At 38.5% G+C, this 13,695-nt stretch overlaps 1 protein-coding gene across 1 annotated transcript in view; it reads right to left on the bottom strand.

The window, feature by feature from the left end:
• LOC112957841 (zinc finger protein ZFPM2-like) overlaps positions 1-13,695 on the bottom strand; it is a 140,030-nt gene that overhangs the window by 50,500 nt on the left and 75,835 nt on the right. The window contains exon 3 of the mRNA XM_026051589.1: positions 2,515-2,633. Coding sequence (XP_025907374.1) covers positions 2,515-2,622 — 108 coding nt within the window. The 5' untranslated portion in view covers positions 2,623-2,633. The remainder of the gene's footprint in view (positions 1-2,514; positions 2,634-13,695) is intronic.

Here is a 13,695-nt window from a genome sequence, read left to right as displayed (position 1 = left end):
CAGACATGACTTCCCCTTGGTGAATCCATGCTGACTGCTCCTCAGCAGCTTCTTCTCCTCCATATGCCTGGAGATTCTCTCTAGGATGAACCGCTCCATCACCTTTCCAGGGACGGAGGTGAGGCTGACCGGCCTGTAATTGCCCGGCTCCTCCCTCTTGCCCTTTTTGAAGACTGGAGTGACGTTGGCTCTCTTCCAGTCCTCGGGCACCTCCCCTGCTCTCCAAGACCTCTCAAAGATGATGGAGAGAGGCTGAGCAATAACCTCGGYYARTTCCCTCRGCACTCTTGGGTGCATCCCATCTGGGCCCATAGATTTTTGAGTGGCCAGTTTGCCTAAGTGATCCTTAACCCAATCCTTCTCAACCCGTGGAAGGTCTTCCTCTAGCCCATTTACATCTCTTCCATTTGTGCCCTGCAGTTCATGGGGGGGTCGTCTTAGCAGTAAAGACAGAGGCAAAGAAGGCATTTAGTAAATCTGCCTTCTCGGCATCCTCCGTCACCAAGGCCCCTTCCCCATTCAGCAGTGCGCTAACATTTTCCCTCATCTTCCTCTTGCTATTGACATACTTATAGAAACCCTTCCTGTTGTCCTGTTGTCAGAATCAGGACCAACTTCAAAGTCAACTTTGAAATCAGATCGGATTGCTTAGATTCATACTCGTTTGAGTTTTGAGTATCTCAAATGATATAAATATTTAGGGAGCAAGAGAATAGTGACAAGGATGGCAATTCTATTTACAGATTTTTTTCTGATTTYAAAATGCACTTTGCCTAGATGAGACTATGGTGTCTGATAATGATATCTGATAATGACAACTTCTGTGCCATGTGTCAGTCTTCRTTATCTCTAAGATTTGCTTTACAGCTTATATAACTGAAGAAGTGCTAAAAGTGAATGAAGCAAAAGGGAACACATATTATAAGMGTTTTTCTTTATGTCTTATGTGGGCAATGACTAAGGCTCCTATTGCTCAAGGACTGAATAGAGTAGTCATGGTGGGACCCTGGCAAATTATTTCCATTACAGCTAGAAAAACAGGAATCCTGTAGAAAACAGGATTTTGTGAAAAACAATATGTGAGAGGCCATGATAAAACAGAAATGAATGAAAGATGCTGAAACAGAAATGAAATAAAATAGATGGAGAAGAGTGACTGAGAGGTTTTCAAAYTGTCCACTTCCCAAAGGAGATTTGGAACATTTGGCGCTTTGGAAAATCCATCAGGTAACTGAATCAAATCTGACCTGGATTGGGAATGCTGAATTCTTGCAAATTTAGACAAAATTTCTAGTACATTTTCTGTAATCTTTTGCTAATAAACACACTAAGAAGYCTGGGAAGATAGGAAAAAAGCATCAAGATTTTAAATGGGTAGTATGTAGTCACAAAAATACAGCGTCCCTTGGCAGTTTCAGTAGGCATATATATATATATTCCTAGGCATACTATCCAGCAAGCTTTTAAAAACAGGACTAAAAATTTATAGCCATACGTTCTCCAGGGAAGAAGCAAAGAATTTCAGTTGCCCCCTTCCCTCACTTTGGGATACCCCAACAACAATACCCCAACTCTGGGAAGTTCAGCTTCTCACTTCTTAATATCCAAGCTGTATCTACTCCAAATGTACGTAACAGATTTCAAGAAAATAGTTCCACCATTCCCTATGTTAATGAGTTCATGCAAAACCTGTAATATCAGATTGTGATCCAGCTGAGAATAATAATTCTTCAGCAATATCCTACAGGGCAATGCATATTCTAAGACTGCCTGAAACACTTCGGCTATGTGGATTTGTTTCTTTTATTTATTAAAGACTCACCTTTACAGATCATGTCATAAAATGAATTTGAACTATATAGAAATAGTATCATATATAAATAAAATTAGCACAATCAAAAAAGAAATGAAGACCTGGGAACAACATGATTTTCAGTGCACTAAACTGGGATCAGCAAAGCATTACTTATAAGTAATATGGCCCATATACTTTCCGCAATTGTAATAAAATAAAGGTAAATAACTTATATTATATGACAGGTGCCTTTCAAGAACTTTGATAGTAATTTTAAACCGCTGAAAGGTCCTGCTRTGTTCAGTAGCTTTAACATTATAGCAAATTTAATGGATTTTAGTATAAGTTAATATAACTATTTATTTTCTTCATAATACATTCATATAAATTATATACTCAGCAATTAATGCTAAGAAACTTCTAAAACTACACTCAAAATCGGGCATTTTATCAAAAACAAAAAGCACTCGTTTGGTTTAGTAAACAAAGATGTGGCATTTTGCTCCTCCTGCAACATAATTAGTTTAATATTATTAACCTGTGCTCCAAATAACTTTACGTGGATGGCTGCCACAGAAGAACTAATTGGAAAAGCTCCAAACACCACTGTCCGTAACAACGCCTGCTTGGAAATGCTCCGCTGGAGTCCTAACAGGGGCTATTCCCCACAGCCAGGCACGCAATATAACGAAGCAAAGCGGCGCTGCGCATCGACATACCAAGGTGTTATTATTCAGATCCATCTTCCCAGCAAAGGGCCCCCATGTCGTTCCGACCGGAAGCTGCTGCCGGCTCTGAATCCTGCGCTCGCCGTCTTTCTGGAACATCTCCAACTCTCCTGCAAACAAAGAAAACAAGCCCTGTTGAAAGCACTTTCGCTTGCGCCTCCACAACAGCCACCTCTGCCTTTGTGCTCGCTTTACGGGCGCAATGTTCTGAGCGCCCATTTAATGAGAATTAATTATGCCAGTCCGAGAAAACAACTGACCTCGTCGTCCTGCAGAAGGAAAACAACCCTTTTTCCTTAGAATTATATTCAAATTCCATGTAGAAAGTCCCATTCCTTTCTTGCATCTTTCACATATGTTATAGTTTGAGGGCATTTTTGTTCAATAAATTGGTAAGAAGGAGTGAGACAAGGGGTTTCGTTCAAGTTCTTACCAAATACTGAGGACGGGGAAGATGAGAGGAATCAGAGCAGCACCTGGTRCATTCACCTCCTTTATGCATTCTTGCTGTCACAAAGACACAGTCTTAAGCATTTGCCACTAAAAACTTTACAGATGTGCTTTTTTTTTTGCATTTATAGTAATATAAATCCAGAGTGACTACACTGATTTTGGAGAAACTACTAGAAATATACACTAGAATACATAAATAAATAAYGAACCAAATGAAATTTTAAAGCAGTAAAAACTGCAGCAGCAGYTTTTAAAAATAAAGCAATTATTTTTAGGCAAAACAATTCTAATCACTATACTGTGGTTTTAATACAAAATGTTTATAAATAATGGGAGTATAGAGAATATTCATTGCTTTAGTCCACCGTGGAGAGAGTTTGTATGTGTGTGTTGATTTTTGCTAAAGTGAACTTTATTTTTGAAAGTAACAACATCAAAATTAACATTTTAAATTGAAAATGTTAGCCTTCCTCAGTGCTAACTTTTGTGTTCTTCCCCAGCACAAGGGGAAATATAAACAAGCAATTGTTTATTGCCTTAGAAAGATAAGCATAATTCTGTCACCACCTTTCCCCTCATGCTTTTATTAAAAAAAGACAAATTCTTCTTTGCAAAGCAGTCCCTCCAATAGTCTGTTTTTTCTGTGAATGCATTTTTCACATACAAATGTAGCAACACTTGTGCTCATAYACATAATTTCTAATACTTTTTCTAAAGTAATTCAAGTAAGTTTTGTCTTCAAATTTTAGGGGTACCTCTATGGGAGCGGGAGTGATGTCTGCTCAGCTTTGTAGACCCTGAACCAATTATTTATATGCTGCAGTTCCTGTAAGCTTTGGCCTTCCCGAAGGTCAGCGATCAAGCTGAAAATCTGCTTTTGTTGCAGTGTACAACAGGGCTCACACAGATTTCACTGCAGCCATGATTTCCCCCTACCTCGCCTTCCATCACGATACCAATCAGATGGAACAGCAATTCCTGCCTTTTGCCTCAGTGCATCCCTTCTCAACAACTCTCCCCCAAATCAGCCTGCGCACAACCAGCGCCAAGTCCAACTATGCAATAAGTAAACTCGTCCCAGATTTAGAGCTGGCAAATGCTGAGAGCTCAACCTTGGCCGGAGGAAGTGAGTAACTCCTGCTGGCTCRCAAGCAGTCTCCACACACTTCCCACACCAGCCATTCCCATGAATGCCGGGATGTGCGCTACAGCTGCACTGGGAAGGTTTTCCTTGTCCTTAGACAATCTTGACCGTTTTCCAAGGAGAAGACTTGGCACCAGCTTCCATTTTCAAGCAAAAAAATCTGAATTCCATCTCTGAGCACTGTAGATTACAAAGCTACTTAAAATACAGCATCAGATCCTCTTTGTAAATGGGATGTGTGCAAATGTAGGTGTCCTACGAAACAGAGCTGTATCAATTCATAAAAGCTTCTACATGACTGCAGATGAACTCACATCATGATGGTGCTATGATACAGTAAACAGGAAAGGCTACAGATTATATATAATTTACATACATGATATACATGTGTGCATAAATATATATATATAATAATGTGAAACACATTTTCCCCCTTCACAAGCATGTTGTCACAAATTGAATTAATTTAAAAAAATCTCTGTATATGCTRAACATAGAAGAAAGGAATCTTTCTTGTAYTGCAAAGCAACATGTTGATCACTCACAACTACTGCAGCATTTTCTCTCTACATAAAGATGGAAACGGCCACATTTGCTTGCTTTTACACACTAAAAAACAGCCATGTCTATGGACATGTCACATTTAACTGATACCAGAGGAATCATGAGAATCTTTGAAAACCCTTTTAAAAAATAATTCAGCCTCCCTTTCTGCCACTGACATTTTTCATTTGAAAAGGGTTCAGACTCAGTCAAACAGTGACTCCTTATCTATACCTGTGGATTTACAAGCAGGCCTGTCTTTTAATGGATTAAGAACGACAAACTTAGGGCAGATCATCCAGTGATATCCAAAAACCTACCTAAGTTTTAAGGTACACATCATCATATTTTATATTTCAAATAAGATTCACAACATTAACCTTATCTTGGAAGATATGTTAGTAAAGATAACTTTAGGCTTGAGGCAGACATTAAAACGAGCAGTCATTTTTTTTCGAAACTGTACTTTTTGCCTTTAATTGCAAATTGAATAAGTTAATGTGAATTCATTCTCTCTTTTTTTTTTTTTCTGATTACAGTCACAAATTGTAGCTTTGGTGATGTATTTACATGCGTATTAATAAACTGAAATGTCCTCCAGATGGAGTAACATTATGTGGAATTGTACTGAAACAGCTGCATTTTGCCCTCCATTAAGAACGCCGTAATAGAGAATAGTAGATTATGGAGAGGATTACAAAACACTCTGCATCATAATCTTTTTTTCCCTACAATCATAATTTTCAAAAGAAAAAAATCAGAAAAAAGGTAAATCCCTCTCTGGTCATCTTTGTCAGGACCCACTCTAAAATTTTGGGTGTATGCAAGTGTTAGAGTTGGGCAAGAGAATCATGTGCTCACATGTTCTGGCAAAAAAAAMCCATTTTAGCAGTGCTTGCTACAAAGTTCAGCACACTACAATTTAATTCTTGACAAATCTATTTTTTTTCACTGGAAAACTGTGTTTGTTTTGAGGAAACAAATTAACACTAAGAGAACTGTAATTAAAAAGAAATACAGAGCAAAGTCTAATTTTTTCAAGCCAGAGAATGAGTCTTTATTCCTTTTGTAAAATCACTGGATACGTTCCTTTGTCTGCCCTAAGCAGAGGAAAGTCAGGGGCTGGTACGAGGGTTTGTAGAAGAAAGATTACAAACGTCACTATTAAAAATCCTCTCCTGAACTCCCCTGACCACTGAGTAGGAGTTTGCAATTTACTGCACTCATTTACAACATTCTGCTCCTCTGAAAATTTATGTATGGAAACGATGGCAACTGATGGCCCCAATGGAAAGAACGGGGCTTCCCTGCATGCGGGCTCTGGCTTCCCAGGTGCAGGGGTTTTTCAACAGGGCAAGTGGTGCTGCTGAGCAACTTGTCTTAAAGCAAACTCCCCTTAGGCCGCAAGATCTTCTCCCAGTGATTCTTAACTAAAAGTATTTGGAAAAAGTGGTAAGGCCAGAAGTATTGCCTTTGGGTCTCAGCCACAGTTCAGATACAAATAGGAAGTGCCCTCGATTGCTCCTGTCCTCCATATCTGTGTTCAACATCTTCTTCACGCATCAGGGAAAGAAAGAGTTGCCATGATTTTAAAAAGGAATAAAGGATCAACTGGTACTGATTTTTCATAGGTGTCTATCCATGGAGATTCCATGAATGGAATAAAAAGAGGAAAAAAAAGAAAAAGATGTAAGGAACAAAGCTACAGCTTACTTACTTGGTGCTCTAACCCAAAAGCAAGCAGAAAATTCTGTGCTGAACATAATAGTTTCTAGTGATCGGCATTTGCAAGAGACCACCTCAATATGAAACACCAGATCCTTCACTTGATAGCAAATTATAKTGTGTGGAATTCACAGACACACTTGGAATGGAGCATGTCCTACGGCAGCATCAGAAAGGCAGTTATATTCTGCTGCTTTCATCCGAGATCCCTCAGCTGGCCCATTGAGAGGTACAGCAAGAAGCAAACCAGAAATACAAGTACAAAGGAAGAGATGCCCTGACTTTAAGATTTGCAAAGTTAGGTAAAAAAAAAAAATAATAGAATTAATAAACATTCCATTTAGTAATCTATACCTCACTTTTCCTTGCTACCAATAAAATATATATATTTTTTTCATCTTCTTCAGGAACACTTATTTCCAGCTTGCTGAGTAAGTTTATACAAAAAATTTGAGACACATAGTATGGGCTAATCAATTTTGGTAAAAGATAATGCTGTTAGTGCTGTGGGCTGTTTCTCTTATCTTGTTGATGTAGCATACTTTTAAAGTCTGTGATTACTCAAAGACTTATGATAGCTGCACTGTAAAAGAAGCCCCAAGTCATGACTCACTGGTACAGCTACAAAATATCCCATGGCTTTTAAGATATTAGGCCACCTTGGTGGATATAAAAGCAGAATGAAATGACTAAATTTAGGATTTTTTTTCCTTATATATACATATTCTTCAGGGATGCCACATGGGGCTCACATAAAACAAGAGGTAGAAGGGTCACTTTAACTTTTTATTCTTTTAAAGAAAAGTGATGATGATTTTAAAAAATCCAGAAAACATGTAGCAAGTTGGAAAAAACAACAACAGCTTTTGGCCCTTAACAGGATTTGACCATAGTTCACATACCAGAAGAATTCAACTATAAATGGTATTTCTGCACACAATAATTCTGGCTTTTATCCATCTCCCCATGTTCTGGAATAAGAAACAAGGGAGTCAGTATCGAAGGTGAATGATGAACAGAGATTTGCAAGAGAAAAAGTGAACTACTTTGTTCATAAATGTTTATCCAGATTTATTAATATTTATCATTTTTAAGCAAATCACTGATAGCTTTGACAGTAACTTTTCATCAGGAACAGCCCTCCAAGTGGAGTCAGCTAAGAAAAAGCATGAATAAGCCCTTCCTCTGTTATAATTAGAGATTGGTTACTTGACATCACAGAGCTCTATCAATTTCGACTAGCTAATGGCTCCTCTTTGTGTATTTTCTATGCAGAGTTTCAGCAAATGTTTTTTTTTATGGCAGAGAAATGGTAAATGTTGTGGTTTCAAAGAAGGACTGCCCTGAAGTCAGACTAAGCAAGTGAAAAGCACTCTCAGAAGTTCTTAAGCACTGCTAAGCCCGGGACCCAAGCACAGCTTCCCTTGCTGTAGGCACAGGAAGAATCAGACATTAATATTAATGTCTGATTAATTAATTAATATTTGACAAGTGATTATAGCTATTGCAGCTATCTAATGTAGGCACTTTGGCACACAACAGTTCAATGCAAAGAACTATCCCATTTATTCTTTTGCGATACTTGGCAAGGTAGTTCCCATATAAAATGATCATACACTCGCTTGGCAGACATACACCACATTATTGAGATACCTCGTCTAAATTCTCCTCCCTCAATTTTCAAGTCTCAGAGACATAACACACACTAAACTACAGTTTTGAACATAAACTTGAAATACGACATTCTCTATTCAAGTACTCCAGTCAAACCCTGATAAATCAGGCTGGCCATGCAGTGATCTTATCCTTTCTGACTCTTTAATAAATCGAACCTTGTAAGTTCACGCTGTTGGAAGTTGTCACTAAATGAAATTGTGACCTTATCCGATGCGTGAACTTATCCTGCTGACAACTACATTTATTGTGTGGATAAGAATGAAAAAAAAATAAAAGCAAAAGACTTTTGATAATTGTGATCTTAGCCATATGTGACTGTAACAGATGGGATCTTTTTGATGTTCCATTAATGATTTGCCTATGACGAGCCTCTACTCAAAACAAATAAATAAATAAAAAGAACCCTCTTCACAGGTAAGTGGTAGGGGCACTGGCAGGCAGCATTAGAAGTGCACAAGGAGGTGCTGCCTGACAGCAGTGAATCAGAAGCTATTAGCCTAACACAAAGAGCTTTGAATTAGCTTGTAATTGCACTGGAAAAGATAACATAATGGAGGTGGCAAAACAGAAACCTTCCCTTTCCAGAGGGTTCATTCAGTAGCTGAAAACTCTGAAACAAGTTACTCTTTGCGGCAGTAACCCCAAACATGCCATGCTATGGTGCTTCTCCATTACCCAGTCACAGACTGCTGTTGGCCATGATGGCAAAGCTTGGGGGAACTGTCTTTAATAGCTCATATAGCTCTTTTACAGAAATGGCCAACTCTCTAACACTGCCGAGTCTGCGGTCAGGGCTTTAAGTCACTGCATTACCTAATGCAGCCTGGGAATGATGTGAGCTCCCAGGCCTCTGCGGTGGCCAGAGCTGTACGGCCCTGCAGTGCTGTGCTTCTGCCAGGAGGGTCTGGTGGGTGCCAGGGGTAACCTGCTCTGCGGCACAGCAAGCAAAGCCAAAATTGAATTTCTCTACTCCAGAAGGAGAAAATAGGGTTAGACAGCTCATAAGGTCAGAAAAACGGTAGCAGGAATAGGCTGGGCACTGAAAGCTGAAAAATCTGAGGGAAAGCGGTGGAAGGGGCACAGGGCAGCTGCTTTCCTTCTCCTGAGGCAGCTGCCACTCCACAGCAAGCCCCTGTTCCCATCGCTCCTAAGCAGTCAGGACAACCTGGCCATAAGCAAAGTGGACACAAGGACAACCCACAGCTATTCAGTGCTCTGAGCAAGTGCTCTCTCCCTTGGCCTAGCCTTGGAATCAGCTTCACGAAGCTGGAGGGGCAGCCACACGCTGCTCAGCTGCTCCTACCTGCTGTGAGGTCTGCAAAGGGCAGAGTGCAGGTGCTAGCTCGACCCCAACAGTGCTGTCCTGCAAGAGGYATAGAAAGGAGGGAAAGTGAGTGACAAACAGCATGAAAAAGCAAACGGGTTGATGTGGGGTAAGAGTCTGGAGAAGGAGACCTTGGGAAAGCTGAGTTGGGGCTGCCTGTGATACAGAGATACATGTTGGAGGAACGGGAATGGAAACAGAGTGAAAGAGAAAGTTTCCAGGAGTGAAATCAAAAACTACTCCCAAGCCTGAACAGAGGACTGGATAAAAACACCATTATCCTTTTAGCCAAGGCACATGTGTTTTATAAGTGCTTAACTTAAGCTAAACCACGAAAAAAAAAAAGCCAAGCTCATTGTAATATATCCTTTACTAGCTGAACTCTGGCTAAGCAGAACACTTATAACACGTCTACGCTACACTCAGTGATGCAATTTCAAAGCTATAGTACTCCATATATTCAGGTAGCTAGATCATCATGGAGCTCACTGCAGGCTGAAAAACTTTCCTGAAAAAAGGTTCATAACCTGCCATTTTGTTTACATTAAGCTTTTTACATTAAGCTTCTGCTAACATTTCTATACTGACATGGTGAAGTAGCTCAAGTGCCTCTAAGCTCAAGCCTGTTGAATGTGTCTTAGCTATACGTACAAAAGCAGGTCCAGAACTCTGGTTGTAGTACAGAGCTAACTTCAGTGATMGGAAGGTGTGTTACATCTCCCAACACAGGCACAGTTTCTAAAGAAAAGTGTTTCAACAGAAGTGTACACACCTGACACTTCAAAAATTCTTAGTTGTATTCTGTTTATAAAGTTCACTTGTTTTCATTTGCTTAAGTAAAATGAATATAAAGGAAGTAATCTTATATTTTGATAGTGCTTCACATTCCTGTAATTTCAAAACTAATTTTTGATTGATCCCCCACTCTCTATGTTCTTTGAATGTCCCTTGTCTCCTGAGTCTATTAGATGTTCCAAGCATATAAAACACAGTAGAAGAAGCAAAATTAAATACCAGAAAACCAAGAATCTAYTGAACTTGATAGAAATATAAGATTCACCCCAGATTAAAAATAAACCAATAAATTACAATAATAAATAAATAAATAACTACTAAAAGAGTCTAGCCTCTTTTCGGTGGTGGCCAGTGAAAGGACAAGAGGGAATGACCACAAATTGAAGTATCAAAAGTTCCACAGGAACTTAAGGAAAAAATTCTTGACAGTGMGGGTGACAGAGCACTGGAACAGGCTGCCAAGAAAGGTTGTGGAGTCTCCTTTTCTGGAGATCTTCAAAACCTGCTTGGACACAACACTGTGCTACATGCTCTAGGTAACCCTGTGTTTGCAGAGGAGGTGGACTAGGTGATCTCCAAAGGTCCCTTCCAACCTTAATGATTCTATGATTTTATGATTATGTGGAGAACCACATAACAACTGTGCATCAAGTATGCCGTTCTTTAAACTACTACAAAAAGTATATTTCTCGGAATTCGGACAGCAGGTAGTACATGATAATACTGCTTTTAAAATTTGCATAGCTTTTGAGTAAAGCAGCTCCTTGTACTACGAAGTCTTTCACAGACTTCTTTATTTGGATAACTTAGTTGAACTTAAAAAATCTGCTCAAAGTTATATAAAAAAAGACACCTTAAGTAAAAGATATAAGATAACGTATAAGATAAGTAAAAGATAAGATAAAAGATATTTATCCTAAGGAATAGTCAAAGATTTGTTCACTTGTTTTGAAGCCATTACAGTTTGTTCCACATAAAATGAGAAATATTCTGTTAATATTAGCGTCTATTCTACAGATAGAGCCCAAATAAATCTAGCCTTGGAGAAAGTCTATTGCATACACTTTTATATGGGTAACATGAAAAAAAAGAAATTAACTTCTTAATTCACTAATTGCTGGTAAACATTTTACTCAAYATTACAAAACYAAATAAATAAAATAAAGGTCCTGTAACATGAAATTCTGCCTTTCCTACATTGCAAGATTGTAGCCCTCACAGTAGAATTGCTTTGTAAACCAACCAGGGAAGGATAAATCTCCTCAGCTATTCCTACAGCACAAAGTACCTATTTCCCTGACATGGTGCCAGAGAAAAGAGAACATCTCTTGTAGGTCACTCCTGTAGCCACTGACCACAGCAGAAAGAGACATAGCTCTGCCCCTAAATTTGTGGTTGTCTTGAGCTCAAGGAATGAGATAGACAACTGCATAAAGGAGAACTGTAGGGCAGAATTACAGAAGACTGCAGCAGAAAGGGCAATAGGTAAGGAGAAAAAATCCTTTTGTCTTTCCAATCATCTTAAAAAACCTGTGAAAGACATATGCTGATTTATGTCTGCTATACATCCAACTTCAATGACTATGACACAGGCACGCAATGCATGCAATTGAACTCAACATAAGCAGATAACCCAGATAGCAATCTATTCAAATGATGTTAATATACTCAGGTTTCTTCAGCTCTAGACATATATACATGAAATTTAAAACTTAAGCTTTCAGTGACAGTAAAGATAGGCCATCATAGTGAATTCCTAATCCTGTGAGGATTTTAGAAGTAACACTATCTTTAGTTTTGAGTTTGCTTACTACCAGAGCAATTTTCAGTTCCATTTTCAAAGTCTAAATCTTATATAAGAAAAAAAAAAATACTTTTTGAATTTCTGAGTAATTTTCAATAACACTGTTCAAGTGTGTTACCAGCTATGTGTTCAGGAAGAACTCGTCTAGGAATATTTACAAAAATATGAAAAAAAAAGAAAAAAGCAACCCATGCAGCTGAAAATCCCTCCCTGCAGCTTCCTTTGAGAGGAATAAACCAAACTCCATTCTTACATGGATACTCCATACTGGCAGAAAGGATTCCCAATTATATTATAACACTGTGCAGACCCAGTGGGTTGAGTAGGTACTTTATCCCRGTTACATGTAGCTTGTGTAGCTTTGCTCCCTCTCTCTCTCCATCACAAATGCACGTGATACAGAGATGCCAGACTTGGCAAGAGCAGGCTGATGATATTACTGAAGAGGGTTTTCTTGATAAGATCATCATCTGTTTCTGGACTCTTGGGTTTGCTCCTTTCCTCAGCAGAGGTACAGCTGCCCCTGATAAATGTCCCTTTGTGTGCAGATCCTCCACTGATATATGCAAAGACATTTCATCCCTGAGCCTGTTTGGTTTTTCATTTTCTTTATATAGCTAAAATACAATAAGTATATGGAGTACACAGATCACTCTATGTAAAACAGTAGAAAGTGCAGAAAATTTCTAAGCATGAAAACACTTATTAATTGCATTTTTATTTAAATGTTGTTTTTACAAATATTATTATCCAGATCTAAAGGAAAAGAGTAACATCTTTCTTCTAAAAGGATTCCAAGAAAATCTAGTGAAAGATTTATATAGGTGATGATGAAGTGCTTAATTTTCTCCCTGCAGAATAGCTTCTGTCTCAGAAAAGGCTTGAGTCTGAGTTACCTAATCTTTATTTTTAAGTGCCTTCATGCTTAGACAATATTGTTGGATGTCTTTATACCTGCAAAAGGTAACAAACATCACAGCTGTCTGTGTTGTTACTGAATACAGCAAGCTACTAAAGTTAACTTAATAGTAAGACTACTGTATTAATTAACATTGTGAAACGCATTAAATAAACAAAAATGTTTTGGAAGGTATTCTTATTAACCCGGAAAGCAAGAGCAATGAGATCATCTGTGAGTGCATCTGTGGAATCTTCTCAGTTTACGGTACTTATGCTTAGAGACAGAAGGATCTATTTTCAACTCTCATTTGTGTAACAGCAGATGCAGTTACTTGCTTTCTACCAGATCTGCACACTCAGAGCTATGAATCTGCTGCTTGGATGCTGATTTCTAGCTCAGAGTATGCAAGCCAGACTCTCCAAATGACTTACAAAAGAAGTAGATGCTTTAACATGATTTCCCTACTCCTTTCAGCACTCACAACAAACTTATGAAAGGAGAGCACCAGGAAAAAAATAAAAATCTCAACAAAGACTCAAATTTATCAGTGTTTAGTGTGATCTTCCAAAGATCTAGTTGCTGTTGAGATTWAGGAGGAAAGAGGAGGACTGGGACAAAGGGAGATTGAATGCCACGTTCCAGTGTGTGCATGCATGTATAGTTCCATCCATTATAATTATAATTTATATGAAAAGTAAAATTATTATAAATAGAGATAAATGTAGTATAACTATAATGCACAATATCAAGATTCAAATTAATCATTTCTTTTCACTTGCTAGGGATGGCCATGCATAACAGACACA

Source organism: Nothoprocta perdicaria, unplaced genomic scaffold (assembly GCF_003342845.1).
Source record: "Nothoprocta perdicaria isolate Ctin4 unplaced genomic scaffold, notPer1 scaffold_77, whole genome shotgun sequence".
Classification (NCBI taxonomy): Eukaryota; Metazoa; Chordata; class Aves; order Tinamiformes; family Tinamidae; genus Nothoprocta; species Nothoprocta perdicaria.
The sequence above is the reverse complement of the archived record's forward strand: the minus strand, read 5'-3'. Positions and strand labels throughout refer to the sequence as shown.